Here is a 22,634-nt window from a genome sequence, read left to right on the forward strand (position 1 = left end):
CTGCCACAAAAAAAAAAAAACAAGAGACCCGCGGGTCTAGCGCTCACCTGAGTATCGCAAGTTCACCTTTCACGCAGTCACTAATCTAAATTATTCACAGCTCTACCAAAATTTGACGAGGCATTCTCAAGTGGAAGATGAAAATGTACAATAAGGGCCCAATTTTTTTCAAGATTCCTTAATTTGGGGGAATTGGGGCCCCCTGGGGCCCTCTGGGTGGGGCATGGTGCCCAGTTTGATAAATTGAGATCCTGACCACCTAGGGATGCTACCTGCCAAGTTTGACAAAAATCCATCATGAGGTTTTCAGGAAGAAGATGAAAATGTACAATTCAGGCCCCCATTTGGACCCTTCCAACCACCCCCCCCCCTACCCCCAAGAGGGGCACCCCTGGATCTCCTATGAACAAACTTGAAACTACAGTCATTAATGTACTCACTCATAGTATTATCTCAGCTCTATAACTTCTGATTCTAGAGAAGATTTTTAAAGATTCCTTCATTTGGGGGGTTTGGGCCCCCTGGGGGCCCCCTGGGTGGGGCATGGTGCCCATTTTAACAAATTGAGATCCTAACCCCCTAGGGATGCTACCTGCCAAGTTTGGTGAAAATGGGTCATGGGGTTCTCAAGAAGAAGATAAAAATGTACAATTTAGGCCCCATTAGGACCCCTCCTCACCCCCCCCCCCCCCCCTGGGTCCCAAGGGGGGCACCCCTGATTCTGCCATGAACAAACTTGAAACTACAGTCATCAATGTGCTAACTCATAGTATTAACCTAGCTCTATCACTTCTGGTTCTAGAGAAGAAGATTTTTGCGGATTCCTTAATTTTGGGGGGTTTGGGCCCCCTGGGGGTCCCCTGGGTGGGTCATGGTGCCCATTTTAACAAATGGAGTTCCTAACCCCCTAGGGATGCTACCTGCCAAGTTTGGTGAAAATGGGTCATGGAGTTCTCAAGAAGAAGATGAAAATGTACAATTTAGGCCCCATTAGAACCCTTCCCCACCCCCCTCCCCTGGGTCCCAAGGGGGGCACCCCTGATTCTGCCATGAACAAACTTGAAACTACAGTCATCAATGTACTAACTCATAGTATTAACTTAGCTCTATCACTTCTGGTTCTAGAGAAGAAGATTTTTACAGATTCCTTTATTTTGGGGGGTTTGGGCCCCCTGGGGGTCCCCTGGGTGGGTCATGGTGCCCATTTTAACAAATTGAGTTCCTAACCCCCTAGGGATGCTACCTGCCAAGTTTGATGAAAATCGGTCATGGGGTTTTCAAGAAGAAGATGAAAATGTAAAAAGTTTACGCACGACGCACGACGGACGACGGACGACGGACGACGCACGACGCACGACGGACGCCGGACGAAGGGCGATCGCAATAGCTCACTTGAGCCTTTGGCTCAGGTGAGCTAAAAATCGATGGGAATGTTAGGAAAACACGACACGAAATTCGGTGAAGATTTTCTCGTCGGTAAATCGCATATACAACATGTCATTTTGCCTCGGTTTATTCGAATGCGTGGCTGCGACTGATGTCACTGCGTCATGAAAATAAAAACTTTTAAGTTTGATAAGTTGAATACTTTCAGTCTGTCTAAGTTTCGCGATAAAGTTGCTGTTGGCAGACTTTCTTTTATTCTTTAAAGTCAACCAGAACATTTCATGATTTTTTTTTTCCTATCATGAAGCTGGGTTTTAAAGGAGATGCCATTGAGTTGTCAGCAGCAAGCAAGAAAGCAAGCAAGCAAGCAAAAAAAAGTGTTGTGACACAAAGCAAACAAAACGCAATAACTTTGCAATATACACTCTTCCATGTTTTCATAATTGTGTGTATAATGTGTGTTGTGTGTGTTTTCTGCTCACACATGTTCTTTATCCGGCCTCAATTTACCTCACAATCTTATCTCATTCTGAGCAATTGATTTGTGTGTGTGTGTGTGTGTGTGTGTTTCTTTTGCTATTTATTCTTTCGCGTGGGTAATAAAAGCTTACATTGCTTGATAAACACTTAAATTTCTTTTGCAAACAACTTATGTCATGATGTTATACATGCACCTTTGCCCTCTCTATCTTTAAGGAGCCTATCATAGATTTTGCGACCAGTGTACGTGCACAATATGTGAAACGAGCGTTTAATTTTGACGGTCACGTACAAGTTCACATTTCTGAAGCACCGTTGTTGTATTTCAACACCCCATAAAGCTACTGGCCCATCTGTGCAGAAAATATCAACATACTGATAATTCTCTGAGTTTCAATGTTGCAAAATAGAAAAAAAGTGATTCATCGTCCTATGTCTGCTTTCTGGAAATACCATAGCTTGAAATAGCTTTAAGAATAATAAGATCGCCAAAAAAGGTAAACCTGAACTCCCTCTGGGATTATACCTACACGACCTGTTTATTTGTTAACCAATTCAACTGCTTTCAGTGTAATATCGTTGATACATTATTTCTTCGTGTTCTATCCATCACGGTGTAAATGCTGCCATGCAGACACAATGAATCAAATCTAACATAATCAGATCAAGCAAATGATGTCTGATTCAGTCTTGATAGGAAGCGGTACTCCGACTCAATGCTACGGCGCGCTTCCCTCTGGTTTTGAGAAAGTGAGCTCTTTTGGAAACAGCTGTCTCGCACATGCGCAGAACAACATGTTTTGCCTATAATGGCATGTCGTAGCATTAGCGTCACAGATCCAAAAACTGCCCTGTTTCATCGAAACAAAACTAGAGAATACGTACAGAAATACAATACAAAATAGATTTAGATCCACAATGGGGTGATTCGAAATTTGACTGATGTGAGAGGCAAGGCACATCCATCATTGTGATCTTATCCGCATTAACACTGCCGATTTCTAAAGCCGATTGCAAAGTTGCAAATGTGAAATATAGCTAGCAATACTATTCAACAGATAGGAATCATTTATTGCACTGATCAGATCTCTCAAGTCATCTGTAGAAAAAAAAAACACATCTTTCAAATTTCTGTTTGATCAAAATCTTTCACATTATTGACTGGTTTTGCTTGTACATGATTTTGTCTGACTTTTTTTATGAACTCACGCATTAAAAACAGTATCTCATCCATCTTTGAATTGCTGTTTTATATGAACGCAAGTATAACTCTGAACATAAACACCTCCACACACCCACACGATATGTACGGGAAAATAATTACAACAGCATTTGTTTCCCAATATATATATATATATATATATATATATATATATATATATATATATATACAAGATTGAAAACGAATATGATATGCTAAGAAAAGCTTTCCTATAGCAATATGATATCTCGAAATATTTTCGTTCTCTGATTCTGGTGGAATATTCTTAATCATTTCTTCACATTGTTCATGCTTAGTTTTTCTAGTTTAATTGAGTTGAAATAAATGTTTTTCCTTACAACTTCCATTGAAACTTGTCAGTTGTTTCATAATATGAAGAGTAAAACGTTCTTTAGTTCAGTACAAGTCGAAGTCCAAAATTACACGCGTGTACCTCACATTACTATCCACTTTTTGTTTTACCGTTACAGATTTTACGAATGGATTCGTGAATATGGCGAGCATCGCGTCCATAATGTTACATGCACCATCAAAGCTGACTTTCATAAAGAACGACTCATGCTATCGGTACCTGTGATGTCTGTCATACTGTACTCAAGTCCCAAAGTATCCGCAGTAGCATGGTAAAATGTTAGTCGCACAACAGTCGACATACGACCTAATGATTTCGAAACAAGGACCGCCGCCAACTGCCGACAACGCTATCGCTCTTCCCGTACTGCGGCGTACCATTTCCGAGCCCGGCCCGTCCATCAGCCGCCATCTAAGCCAGCGGCACTCGGCCTCGATGGCGCTACGTACCAGTACGGGCGACGAAACTCAGCCCAGGAGGCTATTCGCCTTCGGGCCGCAGGAACAGCCTGTCTCCATGAACGGGAACCAACGCGGAGGGACGCGCAGCATAGACATGATCAACGCGCGCAATTTTCCTGCCGTGATGACGAAACATTTCCTGCGGAGGCGCGCGTTCAGCACCGATATGCACCTGCGCGGGAGTGGGACGTCTTCATCCGCCGACGACAGCGGTTTGCGAGTCACTCATGCCAAGTACGGCTCCCCAGCGGGGCCGGGACCCGATCAACGACCACCCCGAGGTATTCTCAAGTCCGGCACTCGATCCGATTTCGGCGACCATGGCCACTCGCATTTCAAAAACGTGGCCATATCACTTCCGGAGGTGTGGCAAAGGTCAGATGGAAGTCTCGTGTCCTCCCACCCGACCAACTCATCGGATGTCAACGCTGGGGGACGGACTTCTGTGGGATCATGGGTAACTTACCCTCTCTCGTCACGACCATACAGTCATCGCAACGTCCATCTGTTGAGAGGTAAGTAGACAATGGTAGAACTAACAAACCCAGAAGGCAGAAGTAAATGAATGGTAAAGGTGGAGTAGGCCTAATCTACGAAATTGTATAGATTAGGCCTACACGGAATTCACGTAATTCCCTGAATTCTGTTACTCGTGTCATATTTACTTTTTATCTTATACCTGTCATTGGGGTGACTGCATTTCTCGATAAATCCTTCTCATCAGCTGGAAAATAATTGACAGTAATAAGATTATGCGATGAAGAAAAAATAGAGACCCCTTTTATTATCTTCTGTCTTCTATGTTATGCACTTCTTTGATGTTCATTTCTGTAAATCAACTATGCACTAGAATTAAGTGGATGCAGCGCTTTATTCATTATCAATATTACCATCATCATCATCATCATAATCATCGTTGTCGCCATAGTTGTAACGCTGAGAAATATTTTTCCCTGATCAATTGGCGGAACCAATTACTTTAGAATGAAAATTATCTTGATATCGTCACCAAAGTACTCCTCGCAGCTCTTTTAAATTAACGAAGTATCATACAATTCACCAACACAGACAACTTGACGTGAATCTTTAAAAATGTGATACATCAAAGAAAATAAAATCTAAATAATTACTCTGTTTAGAAAACGGTTTATCATCTCAGACAACGCTTTATTATCACATCACCATTGGACGACCAAAGATTAAATGAGATATCATTAAATAAAAAATAGCCCAACTAAAAAGTAGTTAGTATGGATTGTTTTGAAAATTTAAACTCAAGTACATTGTACCGTCGAATGGCGATTTGACGAAGAAATTTTCTGAAATGAACACTAAACCCCATCGGCTATGTTAAGGAACGCAGTTATTTGACTAGAATTTTATAGGCTGCAAAATATTAACAAATTACAATACATTCTTCATACAGCAAGGCATTTGCTACTAGAAAATTTACGCGAAGCAAGTGCGAGTCTAGGGAAGTATGCCTTTGATGAAGGTGTTGAATCACAGTTATTTTTCACGCAAACGCTTTGCTATTCATATCATTGTAAATTGTAAATTGTAAACGACAGCGGCAATAATAATAAGAAAAATCAGAAAATGAAATACTATCTTGTATTCCATTAACCTGAAACGGCTAAATGGAGGCTTTTTCGTGAAGAGCATAGCTCTCGGATTTCTACTTAGACCCAGGGGGACAATCTAGCACATTAAAGTTTTCTTTGTGTCAGTCCATCAAACTGCTCTATTATCATCCCCAATAGACAATTTTAAAGTGAAACGTCAAAATATACGTTTTTATTTGAATAGATAGATTACGTTACTATATATCTTTTTATCATCGGGCACTCTCAGGGAAAGAAATATTGACCATAGGCCGCTGAGGGCAGCATCATGGAAAACAGCACTATTTATTATGTATAATGTCTGATGTTATAATAGTAGAACGATATTGAAGGAAGATAGATAGAATTTAAAAAATAAAAAATACGACATGTTAATAAAATTCGACCTTTTAAGGAGGTGTGCAGATAAGTGCTAATTGTTATCCACAATGCTATGCATGCCATGCCAGCTAGGGCAGCCAAATTGTCAGTGCTATTTGATGTCCTTAAAAAATGAATTTTTATGAAATTCTGCTTAAATCTTCGTTACAGCGTTCAACTAGAGGAATAACACATATTGTTGTAGAGTTTCAATCTAGTGAAGATAACACATGGAATTAACCAAAACATCACAAATTCATAACGTCTCAACTGCGTTATCTGACTTTTTTCAAACTTTTCACAGAATGTTTCACTACTATCGTTACCTATACTGAATTCTTTGTTTGGGTATAGACTTATCACCTTTAATGTTCCATGATTTATTTCATTGTCTTTGGTGATAATATTCAGGAGGGTCTATTCCATAAATGAATGTCATATTTCTTGGTGGCTCTTATAGATGACTGATGTTATGTGCTGATTCCCATTGACTACTGCCATGGGTTCGATACATATCTGTGTGTGTGTGCGTGTGTGTGTGTGTGTGTGTGTGTGAGTAGACTAGCATTCCTGCTGTTTTGATTGCAGCTGGTAGCCAAGGAAACCGGCCTCAATAGACTCAGGAATTATTACAAAGCAATGATGTTATCTTCGTCATCACTTCAACATGTTCTAGGAATAGAATCACCTGAATTATTTGAAAATAATGCTTGTCGGTTGTCTGTTGTGCTCACATCCAATCGCACGTTCCTGGGGGCATTAAAACGTGAGCATGATTTGACAGAACAAGTTTTGTTTGTTCACATTTCAATGAAGAAGGTACCTGTTTATTCTCGATGCTGATACGCAGAGTACTGTTCAAATGATCCACATAAACACAATTAGAAACAATGAGAAACAATGGGCGAACATGATAATATGATTTTTTTTTTATTGAATGGTGACGCCTTTTACACGTTGATGAAACGTGTTTCATGTGCGTCGATGGCATATAAGTTACAGCTAAGCGCTAGAGAGCATCATTTTCTGAGGCCACCTTTTAGTAACAAGGCACAAAGATTCACCCAGAAAGAATTTGTTCCTCGTATTTAAAAATAGCTGGACGCAAATTAAAAGATCGATATTATATATTCAAATTGTATCATATATTTTTGATATGTGTATTTTTACAATACTGCAGAGATTTAAGGTGATTAAGTTTGATTAGCCCTATTTCAAAAATTAAACATAATTAAGATTTAAAACTTTCAGGATATGTAGCCCACATACATGAGAGACAGTGGAGATAAAATCAAATGAAACCTTACAACAATATGCCTTAAAAATTGACCATTTTAGGACACCAAATTTGTAACATGATTAGTACCCCTAAGATCAAATGCATCATACTCAACTAAATTATATATTTCTATGAGTGTTTTTGACTGATCTTATTCCAGAACATGCCTATTTGGAATGACATGTAAAAAAAAAATCCTGTTAATAAACCTTTTTCCTTCCTAAAATGCCATTATAAACAGTGCGTAATGCGTGTTACGCTTGGTGTCCACGCGACAACCGTTACGCAGATATCCTAGAAAAGGTTGATCGGAATTCTGAAAATCAATGCATTTTTGCTGTTTTAATGAGCTCAATGGGGGATGAAAAATATGTAACTTTTGTTCCAAAATATTTACATCTTTATGTCAAAATTAACAATGGTAAATCAGCAATTTTTTGGTGTCCAATGTAACCACCGTTACACATGAAGATTTGATCTTTTATTTTGTACATTTCCAATACTATTTACTGGCCTTTCTGATTTTTCTGAGTTCCTTTCCAGGATAGGTTTCCAAAAGAAAAGAATATAAATTATATGAAATATTTGGGAAGAAACCATTTGCCTCTTTCTCTTTGGTGTCCAACCGCGACGCGCGTTGCGACACGCGTTACGCATATTTGGAAAATGCCTAAAATATGTACAAACAGTAAAATTCTGCACTGTTATCACAACACATTAGTTACATTATTAACAAATCAAGTTTATAAATATATTGTGATCAACAATATGTGTTTAAAATTATTTTCAATATTCTATGTAACGGTTGTTACATAGGACACCAAGCATTTTCAGTGGATTTCCCTATAGGAATGTACACAAAATAATTTTTTTTTTCTGATTTGAATTTTTACAGAGCTTTTTTTTGCACTGTCTCTCTGTACAATCCTGAATATCAAGAAGTCATTATTCATTAAAATGAAGCTTATTTTGAGGTCATTCTAGTGGAATTTAATTTGTAGTACAATGTCATACTTTTGGTTGCAGTATTGTAAAAATACACATACTTCATCACTATACCCCACCCCTCCCCCAAAAATAAAGAGAAAAAAAAAGGAAAGAAGGACAGTTTTGCAAGATATTACGGCATGCTATTATTATACAAATAGTGAATGGTCACGAGTGCAATGGTACGAGAGGTTCCATTGCACGAGTAAAGACCATACACTATTTGTTTTATACAACGTCCAAGTAGATCTTTTTGGTTGGAGGATTGTTGGGTAGATCTAAGTAGGCCTAGAAGTCTATATATGTATGAAAAATATAGCCATACTTACATGTGGATCCGCTGCGATTCTCTTTCTGGCTGGCTTGTGCAATCAGTGTAGATACAGGTCGCTCATACACATACACTAGCACTACGTAGGCCTACATACGCGCATGCATGTACCGCACACGTACACTGCGCTAGCTGCACGCGATCCTCAATATGCAACACACAGTACATGCAGTACCGTACAATTTCTCGAACCGATAGAACGAAAAAATCGAACCAAGTTGCACGCAAAAATAGAACCAAAATTGCACGGCGCGTTGAATGGAGTACTTATTGAATATCACGTCACCAACAATCCTCCAATCAAATTACAAGGATCTACTTGGGCGTTGTATAAAATTATCTTTATGTCATTATTGTCTTGATTTTTTTTTCTTCTGGTTTGTTTGAAACTATCTAGCCACCCATACATATAGAAAATATCATACATTTATTTAGGAACTTGCTGCATTCCCATATTCTGTTACGTACATGATTGTGATCACGTTATATGGACGATTTTGTTTACACAATAGTGAATTACTCTTATGATCAGTACTATGAACGCATGTTGTAGTCAAAGCATGAATTATTATTTTCTTTTCATTTTACACACACTTTTGACGGCAGAACTTGTGATATTCCAGTGTTCGTTTTGTTATGAGCTGCCAATGTCTTAGTCAAATAGGAAACTTAAATGCATTCATGTTTCAAATTGATTTCCCACAGTGCCACCCAAAAACGGTCCGCAGACTACAAAGCTTTTCTCCAATATGATAAAGAAGTAAACCTTTGTGTACCGTCTTGCGTATGTTAGATCCTGTGTGAAGTACATCCATTGTTGTTGTGCAATTTGCTGCAGTTGCAAGTTCATGCAAAACACCTGTCGAAACAACAGGTGCAACGTGTTCATTTCATTTTGCCCCGTGATTAACAGATTTTTTTTTTTTTTTGCTATAGTTTAATATTGATCTATGTAATTTAATGTTCCTGTTGAGTGATTGATGAACGTGAAGTGTTGTGCCTGTTTGAAATATTTCGCGGCGTCCCAATGGAAGTGTAAATCTGTATGCACGGGTCATTCTTTTTGCTGTCATGGGTTAAAAAACTTGGGAGTTTGTACTTTGTATTTTCATTTCGTACATCTTTCCATCATTCTATATCTTCAAGATGAAAAGAACGGTTTCATGAAGACTTCAAATTCATACAGGCTTCATCAGGCTTAAAGATAATCTTCAAATTCCAAGATTTCCATAGGTTGTGATTCAGTAAAGAAAAAAATATCGCTGTTTTCTAACAAATTGTTAGTCCTTGCACACGGTTTCCATTTTTTACAAGAATAACCTATGACTGGACTTGTCTAAACTCTACTCACACCTCATCAGCTGCTCATACAATATAAAAAAAGAAGAAAGCGCTGTTTTCTAATATGTAATAGTTATGTTTAATAGTCCTTGCACATAGTTTCCATTTAAAAGAATTACCTACGACTGGACTTGTCTAGACTCTATTCAGGCATCATACAAAATTTAATGTTGTCATGGATACAGCTTGTTGTCAAAAAGACTTGAATAAATCATGAAACTGTCCATTCATCGTGAAACTCTCTATTGTGCGATTCAAAGGTGTGCTCTGCTGCACTTTGTGAGGTGTGTTTTTTGTTCTTTCGAAATGATGTCAGACTGAAGCGGAAAAAAAATCGATCCGTGTCATGTCCGTCAATCTTATCTGAATTTTCAGCTGGATTTGGATTTATCTATACGCTTGAGTTTCTTTTGATAATTCTACGAGTGGCTGTATTGGATAACATTGTATATTTCGTGAGATTGCTTACGATAACACGAGTGTGTGCGTGTATTGTGTTCATTGTTTATGTATGAATACTTCTCAATGTGCATGAATCCATGTATATACCTTTTTTTCAATAAGGGAGTACCTTAGCCTAAATTATACAGCGCAATTGAGCCTGATGCTGGGATTGCCCTATGGGCAATTTCCCTAAAAAGCGGTGAACAAAGCAGTAAGATCAGGCACCTGTCCCGATAGGTTTCAGGCTATTCACAAGGCCTCCTGCATTTCTTCCCCCCACTCATATATTTTTAAGATTGCTTTGTTATGGTGAGGTTAATCATTTATTTATTCTGTTTAGCAAATCAGTATAGTCGATTGATATGTTTAAGGGATCTGATATTTATCTAATACTTACTTATTCAAATTATATGGGACAGTGCAGCAAATTAACATTAAGGAGCTCTTGCAGTCTAGGGCAGTAGAATGTAATAGGTTAAAGGTATAGTTTCTGCGGTCAGCAAATGATGTGTTATTATTATTATTTCATCATCATTATCAATATTATCATTATCATAACTTTCGTACAACGATGAGGGTCTGGTGTGTACTTGAATGATTTCTTGCTTTTTTGCGTCGATTCCATGCAGGAGAGTGCTGGTAATGACACTGTATTGGCAGCGTGAGGAACTCACAAAGTTTAGGAATAAATGGAGTTGAAAGACGAACTGATAAATCGAATCAAACATCGATATGTAGCAGTTTTCTTTGCTTCAGCACTCAATTGCATTATCACGTTAATGACGATACTTTCTGGGCATTTTTAGAATCTCTGAAACGTTTCATTGGATGACAAAAGTGAACTAGTTAAAGACTTACCTTTGGGGAAACATTCATTCAATCTTGGCTTTTAAAGATACACCAAACAGTAACATGCTTTTCCGCAGTAAAAAGAGGTCTGGATAATATGTCGATAAGAGTAAAAACAGATAAAGGATAACTCGATGTATTAATCAGCATTGACTCTGAAGCAAAGCATCGATTGGAACTGATGCATAAAACAAGTAAAACAAAGACAATAAAAACGAGAAATCGGGCGATATTGATGTTGATATAATAATGCTGTTACTCTTAATGTTGTTAGGTAAGATATCGAAATTTACATTATAAGTATATACACGTGTCATGAATTGAGTGAATGCAGAAATATAAGTAGAACCAAGTGGAACACATCCGTTAAGTTAAAGGAAAATCGAACCATTCATTCAAGGTTATGAATTTCAAAGTTTTGGATTATCCATTTGATGTCTTGGCTTCTAAGAAAACTCCAGCAGTTGGTGATATGATGCACAGTATATCAGAGCTATATGAAAAACAACAACTACAATGAATATTAAGAGTAATGTTATTTCCCCCGCATGCCTTCAGAAGGCGATGATTTCGTTTACCCTTCAGAAAAATAAGAATGATTGGAATTCTCTTTACATTTTTAAAATAAAATAATCCATTTGTACTGTGACATGAAAAACTGTTATAACCTACTTGTCCAGCGATGTAATACGCTGAAACTTGGAATAAAGTCATAACTGTTTAACGGAGTGTCCGATCTTCCTCCAAATTTCGCTGATGTTTTACTGATATCTCTGAGTAGGTTCTTATGAATTCATCAATGTATATGTAATTAGAGTAAATTCCCAGGTAGTGGTCGTGATAGTCAAGGTGGTAAAATGTTAGATGCTCTAAACTTTAGGGGCAGACTCAGAGAATTAGGCAGGTCGATTGTAAATCTGGAGTATGTAACCTCATTAGTTCTTGAAGCCTTTAATCACCAGCTCGTGTTTCATAATTTTGGCACCTGCAATGGCATGCAGGGTTGCTTTGACCTATAGAAAGACCAGACCTTGCTTGATTTGCCGATGAGATTCTTTGATAGACAAAAAGCCGAGTTGATAGATTATCGATACCGTCAAAAATAAACCTCTATCAGAGCCTCAGAGTTCCACTTGAAAATGCCAGCATTTGATATTATGGACGCTCGATCGACTTGTGTTGACCTCGAGCGAGGGATCGATACCGCCAGCTCAATCGTCTGCTTTCAAGGGGGTTAAAAGAAGGGTTCTCCTTTGTTTGACGACACCTCACAACTGTCGCAATATATATTGTCCCAAAAGTATCGAGATGGCTCTGGGGGAAAACTGAAGAGTCGTAGAAGGACAACTTAACCAAGACTTAAAGGACTTTCTTTTTGCTGTTTCACACATTATCACTCATGATTACAAAAATGTACTGCAACTATTTTCATCTCTAGATATCCTGATGCACGCATGGAAACATTAATTTTATGCATATATTTTCCTTGTTATGCCCTTCAAATTCTTTACCAAATCCATAGCCATGGCATCATACATATCTATTGAGGTTTTGCACGTTTTTTTTTGCTTTATATTTTAGAAATAGAATAGACCAAGATAAACAAAATTCTGCCTTATCCATGTGGTCCCCGCTTAACGCAAGTTTGTCCACTAACAAACAAAGATCTCAACAACATGCTGCACTTTGGCTAAAATCAGAGTCTCATTCGTACGAAGCAATAACTAAACACACTGTAACTATCCAAACATATGTGTAGTATGAAGAGTGTATTCAAAATGTTAAAGACATTAGATGGTACATGTATAATCATAATGCTTACAAATCTCGTTTGTATATGTCATCATCTTAATCACATGTTTCCCAGGCAGGAATTTTCCATTTCCAAAGTTGGACCCAAGCAATGGTCAAGTGACTTTATTTCTTATTAATACCAAATCAGTTTGATGTTGATACATTTGAGACATATCTTGTGTTTGTTTTTATTGTTCCATATACCATGTTTTACAAGTATTAAGTTAACCATAAAGAATCCAAGAAATTGAATGTGTTCATTGTCGAATACAACAAATAAGAAGATGAATATATGTGAAAATTATATGAGGAATCGAAACACCGATGAAAACATAGCTGGGAGGTTACCTATCATGATCCAATATTGAAGTAAAATAAATCCTTGATCTTTGGAAAAAATAGAGCGTTAGTATGTTCAAAATGTTGCAAAATTTGTTATTCGTTTGGCTTTTTTATGTCAATAAGAGTTTTGAGAAATCATTCTCATTAATCGATATTTATCTTTTTTTTTAATCAGCCTCATCATGAGTCTTAATCTTTTCAGAAATCAGTCTTATCAATCAATACTTTTAATAATTCTAACTTTTCATTCGCATGTAGATCAACAAGGCAGTCATCCGAACGGGTTCTCTCCGCATGCGAGTTCACACCTCAACATCGGCAACGCAAAGTCGCAAACGCGGTACACTTCGGCACCCGCAGCGCCCAAACCCCGGGCCAGCCAGGGCGCCGCCAAGCCCGACCACCAGCAACGCGCACAACTCCACCACGAAGACGAGCAGGGCGTGGCGGTGCAGAAGCCGACGTCGGAACTTCTGATGAAAAGAACTAAAACGAGGGAGAGGACGTTAAAGAGCAGTGCCAGAAAAACTGACCATAACCACAACGATGCCGAGAACGATGATAACGAGACCTCGGATGAGTCGAAAGAAGACGATGATGACAATGATGATGAAGAGAGTGAGGCGAATTTGAACACGAAAGTGAGGAAGTGGTTGTCATCTCTCGATACGACGTTATGCCAGCGATACGCAAGGAGACAAATGGCGAGTCTGCGAGAGTGGGAATCGAGTAATTATAAGACTTGAAGGAACAAGCGTTAGTTTAGATTACCTTCTAACGTGTTTAACAGAGACCTAGAAACCCATTGAAGACCCTTTGACAATTCGAGAAAAACCAGCGGCACCTATGATGGCTGTTTTGATGTGTAACAGTCATAAGGATACAGTGAAGACGAGGATATTAACTGTATTGCATTGTTCTACATCATACATGAAATCGCGTGCTTTCAATATATACTTGCCACTTGAATATTACATTATTATTATTATGCTATTCGGACAAACAATTTGACTATTGTGATTTCGGTACCGCATGTATATAGCAGTTTCTTCAAAAGATGTGTGAAATGGGAGATTATCGGCGTCTTTCTAGCCTTTTACAAAGGCAGCTCGCTATGATTTCAGCACACGCACACAGAGAGCAATGGACTCGCACACACAGCGCGCGACCGGCGAGCTGCTACGAGTGCTCGCTCCAATCCGACCGCTGTGTGCGTGCGAGTCCACTGCTCGCTGTATGCGAGTCCATTGCGAGCTGTCTTTGCAAAAGGCTAACATCTTTCCTGTCAAGTAATGAAAAGACAAAACTATAACTAATAGTGATCAGTTTTCTTAGATGCTAACCATGTTCATTCACACTTGGTATATGCCTAATTGTTGTGCAGTATATGTATTAAGAAAAGTACACAGTTTTGTGCACAGATAATCGCTTTATTTAGATACTTGTTTATGTCGACGGCATAAAGGATATCAAACATAAACAAAACAAAATGTGCCATTCTATATTTTGTGATAACTTAATTCATGCCATGTGTTGCCGTTTAAACAGATAGAGGTAAAGACGATTTTTTTAAAACATCTATAAAAGAAGAAACTTCTCGACCATGTGACATCTCCTGAAATAAAAGTTCTATGTTTTTTGCCTTCGATAAAGACAAGGCAGTACGTTTCCGAAACTCGTTTATTACTGTCATTTGCAGGAATGTTTTATTCACCCATTGTCTACATCATAGTGAACCCTATATACAGATATCGCTTTATTCAAATACTTATTTATATCGACAGCAATAGGAGTATCAAACAATAGCCAAACGAAATGTGCCGTACTATCTTTTTGATAACATAATTAATTCCATGTGCTGTCGATTGAAGTCAATGTGGAACTGAAAGTTATAAGTTTAATGCATAAATATCATTTATTATCGATCACTGCTGAAAATCTGGATAAATCACCACGATTTTCTCCTCTTCGGGTGATATTTCCATTCAAATTTTACAAGGGAGGTGAACATAAATCTGTTTCACAGATTTACTCGTACGATATCAAAAACTCACGTGTTTCCCGGGGCAAAAATTTGAGCTAAACAGCACTATGATCCATATATTTACATGTCTCTTATAGTATTAGAAGACACGCAGGTGTGACGATTTCGAAAAAACAACAACAACACCTTGCAAACGAGAGCTTTAAAAGCATCACCTTTACATGGTGTGCTGACAGTAACCAGTTGATTTTATAGTCGACAATTTTAAAGTCGACAACTCAAAACAACAGCACAAGGATGTCATAAATGGCATATTGACTAGCATTGCCACGATTGTAAACTTTCGTGAATGAAGCATTCCAAAAATACCATAATTCTTCCTTGCTTTCATTATTTTGTCGCATTCCAACTGTTCTTATGGTTTAATTATGAAAATGACGTCATCTCAGTGAATGTACAGTGTAACAACCCTAAATCTGATATACATCATTGACATAGATTATCTTCCTACGTGAAGAGGGTTTTTTTTTTTTCTGGCTCAAATATGAAGAGTTTAATTGCAAAACGGGATAAGCGGCATTTTAAAAAATTTCAAAGTAAGTCCATCATCAGATAGACCAAGATAAAATCTTGCCAACGATCAAATCTTGTTACATAACAAGGAATATTCTTGAAGTTACGACTAAAATTATCCGTATTTTCTCATTATTTTCTCTGTTTCTTAGCAGCTTTAATCGCAAATATCTCAAATTAAAACAAATGGAGATAGCTCGTTTTGTAATCAGACTCTTCATTATGATTGATATCATCTGGTTATTTCGGTCATGTGCATTGCATTTACTTTCCCAACGCTATAACTCTCACATGTAATTACGTTTCTTTGTCTGATGCTATAAGGTTATGGTGTTATGCTAATTTAGATGATTTGATTACAATGCGACAAAAGCATGTAACAATTTATTTCTGTAAGCCTGGTGATCAGATTTTAGTGCTGTAGTAGTCATTTGATGTGAATACCGTCACGTTATGGAAATCTAACCATCATCCGAGTTGATAGAATAAAGTTATTGAAACATTGTTACGAGTAGTTGTTCTATATTGTCTTTTGTTTCTGTCAAATAATCACCGTAATTTCATTTATGTTTATTTATTCATCGATTCGATATTTGTACAAGAATACACAGGGTGGCCTGGTTCAGATCTTAGGGGCCTACTTTACAACAGAGCCATGAAAATTGAAATACATTACACAATTAGCCTGTATGTTTCAGCATATCATTGACAATGAACAGCACATAAAACACTTAGACAAATGGAAACATTGAAATGTGTAAAGTGCTGCAGCAACCATAAATAAAACACAATTAAGCTACTATATCTGGAAAATTGTGCATAATATCTTGTGAAACTGTGTTATGTTTAGGAATATCAAGCTAAGTTTCATTGTATCACCCTATGCAATTAAATAGGTTAGGACAAAGTGTCGGTGTTCACTGTTGCGTTTCCATGCAGCTCTACACGCGGATAATGCTATTGAGGGCGTCATCGCGGTTAAAACTTTCAGCCAATCGGGCAACTTCAACTCACGCTGTCACGTGACGCGCTGTGCACATTATCTAGTACGCCTTTGGCATCATAATGTAGCAACTATGATGTACGTAGGTGTACGTGCCTTGCATTCTTATATTTTGAACACGGAATAATGTCCTTCATCACAGACCTAGAACATGAGTAATATATATCCTAATACATGATTGTTTAGAAAAAAACACACACAAACAAACAAACTCAGACACAATAGGCCTACACAAACACTTAACATATACACATACATACATATACACATATACATACATGTACAAATATCAACCATTGCAAGAAAGAGAAAATAAGGGATTAAGTAATGAATTAACAATGCCACCTGTAAAAAAAAAGGGGGGGTAACGAAACTAATCTTGACTCACAGCTAAACTTGGCTCTCGGTATCATCATGCTAAAAGTTCAATTTGATATTGGGAGAACACAAGCAATTCGCCTAACTTTGATCAGAGTTTAATTCAAACATAATACTATTTCCAAGCAATTTGATAAGGAATACTTGTAAATCATGGACATGTACATGTAAGTCATGTAAGACATGTAAGACATGTAATACATGTAACTTATAAAGCAAGATAATAAAACTTACTTTTTATTTTCCATAAATGAAATTCTTAATTCTTTAATTCTTAAATAATGGGCCTATGTGTTCACATTCTTGTTATAAAACCCAATTGCCCTGCAGTATGACATATACAGTGTAATACGATGAAATGTGCCTTGGCGTCAATTATTCATTCATATAGGTTGGTGATCGATTACCATTTGAATATTATAACCATGAGATAACATGGATTTTGTATCCTTTTTGTGTCATTCCATGGTTTCCTTTTAACGTCTGCTCTCCACAAGGGAGGGCAAATTGTCCACACTTAACCAGTCGTACGGGTAATTAAACATGCATATTTGTCTTTAGATGAACACATAAGATGTTACTCACAGAAAGAAATCATATTTTTACTGGTGATTTTCTGGCCTGTGTTTGGTACGACAAAGCCACGACCAAAATCTGGCGGTGCAGGCCGTAAGCTCCCCCAGGGAAGGCAAACATTTCTCCGCAGACGTGACCGCGTCAAACAGCGCGCTCAACATACATAAGCCACAGACGGTAAACGCCGTGTCGCAGATCATCCAGGCAACGCCATTCATATCGTATTTGACGTATTCAAGGTCGCCGAACCCGACTGTTGATGTGATCTGAAAAATGAGATAGAGACAGTCTAAGTAGCTCCACCCCTCATCGGAGGTGACGATGTATTTCATTAAGAGAGCACAAAGGTTTTGATGAATGAAGACGATGAGAAAAATGAACCAGAGAGGTGACCTTACTTTACGATTGTCCCCACCTCTATAAGCTTCTTCATTTCCCTTCTTTATGTGTTCTTCTGATAGTTGCTCCGACGTCGCTGTTATGGTAGCTACTGTACTCATTCTCGCATCAACCCCTGCCGATTGCGATAAGCCATACCGGGTAGATCGATCAATGCCAATGTCATCATTCGTCCCCATCGCTAAACCTTCAGCTGGATGCGACTCCCTGATGCCACGGAAATGCTCGGGCCGACTAGATTGCAACGCCCATGCTGCAGCACGCGTCGTTGTTCGCGATCGCTTGTCACTCTGATCTTCAGTAACCAACCCAGAGGCGCCATCTTGGATCGCCGAGGTCGTCTGTCCGTGGACTTTAGCCGTCGATACGCAGCAGCACAAGGAGGCGACTTTGGTTAGACGACGGTAAAGGAAGTTGACGGCAGATTGGTTGATCCGGCCAAGCTTTCTCATGAGCACAATGTTTAGTGGGATCCCTATGACGCCGTACATGATGCAAACCTGGCGACCGAAACGCGTTTTTGGAGCCAAATATCCATAGCCTGTAGTGAAGTTTTATTTTCCGAAGAATGAGAAGAAAAAAAGAATAGACGACATAAACAGACAGAGAAAATAAGAAAGAAGCACGAGATGGAGAAAACAAACGATAAGATTAATTCTTGGAAAATGATTAGCATTCTTTTTATCTACATGATTGAGTAAACACAAAATCTATTTATTAAACACACACACACACACACACACACACACAAAATGAATAGTATGTTGTGGTATAGACTGATAGGTCTTTTTCAATACTGTGATTGAAATGACAGTATTCACTACACTTGTGAACGTAGCCCTCTAACATTTCCTTTGTAGCAATGTTCCTTTGTATAAACGTTTGTTCGTTTACTATTATAGTACTTGTAGGATTCTTCTGTCTTTTGATGTTTGTTTGTTTGTTTGTTTGTTTGTTTGAGGAATTTTGTTCCTTCTTTCCCTCAGTTACAGTTCGTTATTTCGAAGATTCATTATTTTGAAGATTCGTTTATCCGAACATGAAGGTTCGCCATTCCAAAGGTTCGTTTGTCTGAAAATGAAATAAGGTTTGTCATTCCGAAAGTTCGTAAGTACGCAAAGTACGCAACTTTTTTTCTTTTCATTTTGAGATTAACAACCTTACACCTCATTCGGATTAACATTTTTTCGGAATAACGAATCTCGTTTCATTTTCGGATGAACGAACATCAAGGTTTAGAGAAAAATGTGCGCTTCGGAATAACGAATCTTCGGAATATCGAACATCGCCCTTTTCCTCACCGATGGTGGAGACAACTGAAAGACAAAAGTGGAAGCTGTTGCAAAAATTCCATGTGTGGATCGTGTCGATGCCTAAATCCTCCGAGAGCTCCGAGAGGATGTCATCGATGACCGATGTGTCGTTGTCGTCAGGGAGCTTAGGGATGACCTCGTCAATGATTGTCGTGCCGTTGTCATCGATGATCGTCGTGTTGTCGTTGTCATGGAGTTGACTGTGCATACGGCCCGCACGCACCCCAAGAGCCCATATCTGCGATTAAATGGATCACGACACAGATGCGAGATTTCTCTGTGTGAGTGTGTGCGTTTGTATGTATGTGTGTAAGTGCAGTAGGAAAGGGTTTCAATTGAATAGAATTAATTTATACTGACTATACATGTATCGTGTAGTCGTTACCTCGTAATATGATTACACAAGACAAGTGTTGTAATGCAACGTGTATTCTTGATAACCTATTATAGTGCTTGCGGGATCCAGAACTGAAATGCATAATGTTGTGGTTCCATGACACTTGCTCCTGCGACAATAGGTGTGATTTCTCCCGTGAAATGTCTGCACGCTAAGCCAAACATTAATTCAACCCACAGACATAACCCTAACGCTAATCCTAATCATTACATCAGAAAACCCTTTCACAACCTAACCCTAACCGTAAGTCCTTGGAGAAAATAAAACCGGAGAATTGTCGAGGGGCAAATGTTGTGTCATCAATGTTGTAACCTCCCATGTTTACCCATTTCAGTGAGCCCTTAGAGTTCAAATTTTAGAGTACGCATTAAGTTACAATTGATCACTGTCACTAAAGATATAAAAGCTTCAGAACAAACACATTGATATTTTCTCATTGAATAAAACAATACCCGGCAAATCATCTCTAATCCAAAATATACCTTTCAAAATAATCCATGTTGATGAAAGAAAACATCCCCATCCGTAGGCTCATTGTTGATCAAAAATACGACAATACAGTAAAAGCAACGAGAATATGACCCACCTGATGTAGTTTAGTGTGGATATCCAGCCTCTTTTCCCTTTTCTCCTCCATGTCGTTGTCGTACTCGAGATGGACGAAGAGAAAAGATCCAGCGATCAAGTACGTCGTCCATATCACACAGCAGAGAACGTTCATAATCAGACTGCGACGCCCGTCTCTCGCAACCATGGCGACAGGCATCTTTTCCTCCTTCTCGTTTTCTTTCTTCCTGGTTGAAGTCGCCATGATGAACAAGTGATGGTAGACTAGGGGAAATCTTCACACTGAACACAGGAGCTCGCGGGTGAGCAAAGTTAAACAAAATCTCACCAAGATTTCATTATTTACAGCATTTTTTCCAGGTTCTTTCAACATTCACTACGCAGGTCTTAACACCTGAAGTGCCGGTATATTTTCTTGCACATTTCATGAAAATAGATCGGCGGCGAACGTTGGCTGGCGTCCTTTTATATAATATTGTCGTCACAAGAATGTAGCTATATATGTTCTTATTTTTCTAGCTTTAATGACTCGTCTGTCACTGAAACATGCCGAATGCAGAACAAATACTACCACTAATGATAGCGTAGACGCAACTCGTTCTCTACATGTGACTTGCAATTTAGTAATTAGCAAGCGGTGCGTGCTGCGTCTTCAGAATGTGCTTGTGGACATAGCCATTATGGTGTATCGACAATAATTACCGCGTGTAAGAGTAGCTGTCACATAAGTGATTTTCAAGGAGTAATTGCTACTTTGTCCAGAGCAGGAACTGTTAATTGCGACTGCGTTCACGTAAACGGCAATTGGTCATGACGTGTACGAGTGTCTCAGGACTCAACATTGAGTATACAATATCATATTGGGTAATTAGCGGGACTCAAACAAGAGGCCATTTGATTCCTCTATACGGTACATACAGATATCTAGACAAGACTCGTTACCTACGACGGTAATCGTTTTCAGTTTGTAACTTGGGAACCGGACCTTGCAGGAGTAATCGGCATGACATCCGGGAATCAAGGACTGAGGTTAGAATGGACAAATCAGAAGGTAGCATAGTTCTTCCACACATTTCAACCGCGTATAATCTTGTCGCTGGTGACACGACATTTTGCTCCTGAGGCAATTGCTCCGGTCTTATTTTCTCCAAGGCCTTAGGGTTAGGGTTGTGATAGGGTTTTAGGTTTAGTTTGATATGATGATTAGGGTTAGGGTTATGTTTGTGTAGAATTTATGATGGGTTTAGCGTGCAGATATTTCATGGGAGCAATTGTCGCAGGAGCAAATGTCATGGAACCCTTGTCGCTATGAACAGGGAGGTAAGACGAAGATCACCTCCCTGCTATGAATAAGGATGGACTTTTTCGTATACGGTACCTGTTCAAAATCAATGGGCTTCCTTTCTTCTTCACTTCTCCAAATATTTGAATTGTTCAGCCTTCGCGGTTATTTCAGTGCTTCTATCTTCTTCTTCTTCTTCTTCTTCTTCTTCTTCTTCTTCTTCTTTTCTAATCCGCCACCATTTAAGTTCATGTTTGTCAATAACAGTTATATATGGGGAATTTACCTTTGTAATTTTTACACTTGCGAAAGTATGGAACCAACCAAAACGTATTATCACGTTTTATATTTCACACATGATATGTCTGCGACTGTTTGAAAGTGCCATGCACTCACCATGGCTGCAGACATCTATATGAAACGGGAGCCCGGATGTTATATTGCATGCACATCATAGTGATCATGTCATTTTAAATGGCGTAATTAAGATGGACGTGTTTGCTGTGCCTGTTATTTTCTGCACGTATGACATGAAATCAAACCTCCAGTAAATCAGAGAAAAAAAATAAAGAGAAGGAGAATAAGACACACGATATCTTACATGACAACAAGTTTGTACAAAATTTTCACACAGTATCTGTATATTAAATTATATATAATATATATGATATATATATACATATGTATATATATATTTATATATATACATATTTATATAATGATTTATGATACATATGTTATGATAAGATACACACACAAATATAAACACTAAACAAAAAGTAAGTTCCCCCTAAAACAACCCTCTGTAATTTATCAATCAGGAACCTTTGAGGAAATCTGAATATCTTGTAGCTGTATTTCTCGGCTACTTTTCATGTGAAATGCAGTTGATATCACTTGGTCACGCTT

General features: G+C 38.4%; 2 protein-coding genes across 2 annotated transcripts; one reads left to right on the forward strand and one right to left on the reverse strand.

Moving 5' to 3' along the window:
* The first annotated feature begins 3,749 nt into the window (after positions 1-3,749).
* Positions 3,750-13,999, forward strand: LOC139741622 (uncharacterized). The gene is made up of 2 exons (XM_071652200.1): positions 3,750-4,416; positions 13,512-13,999. Exons 1-2 carry the CDS (start codon positions 3,750-3,752, stop codon positions 13,997-13,999), a joined length of 1,155 nt encoding a protein of 384 aa, XP_071508301.1.
* A 3,794-nt stretch (positions 14,000-17,793) lies between these two features.
* LOC139741623 (uncharacterized) lies at positions 17,794-20,687 on the reverse strand. The gene is made up of 3 exons (XM_071652201.1): positions 20,463-20,687; positions 19,468-19,717; positions 17,794-18,707 (listed from the first exon to the last, which is right to left on the reverse strand). Exons 1-3 carry the CDS (start codon positions 20,685-20,687, stop codon positions 17,794-17,796), a joined length of 1,389 nt encoding a protein of 462 aa, XP_071508302.1.
* Positions 20,688-22,634: the final 1,947 nt, after the last annotated feature.

The sequence above is a fragment of the Diadema antillarum genome, unplaced genomic scaffold (genome assembly GCF_040938485.1).
Source record: "Diadema antillarum isolate AM-2024a unplaced genomic scaffold, OU_Dant_1.0 seq00000941_RagTag, whole genome shotgun sequence".
Taxonomy (NCBI): domain Eukaryota; kingdom Metazoa; phylum Echinodermata; class Echinoidea; order Diadematoida; family Diadematidae; genus Diadema; species Diadema antillarum.

Excerpts from the sequence above, each read along its gene's own strand:
- LOC139741623 (XM_071652201.1), bottom strand. The coding sequence starts at position 20,687 with ATGGCGACTTCAACCAGGAAGAAAGAAAACGAGAAGGAGGAAAAGATG. Across the intron at positions 19,718-20,462 it reads TCCACACTAAACTACATCAG|ATATGGGCTCTTGGGGTGCG; the intron begins GTGGGTCATATT and ends ATTTAATCGCAG. Across the intron at positions 18,708-19,467 it reads TTCAGTTGTCTCCACCATCG|GCTATGGATATTTGGCTCCA; the intron begins GTGAGGAAAAGG and ends ACTTCACTACAG.
- LOC139741622 (XM_071652200.1), top strand. The coding sequence starts at position 3,750 with ATGATTTCGAAACAAGGACCGCCGCCAACTGCCGACAACGCTATCGCT. Across the intron at positions 4,417-13,511 it reads CAACGTCCATCTGTTGAGAG|ATCAACAAGGCAGTCATCCG; the intron begins GTAAGTAGACAA and ends ATTCGCATGTAG.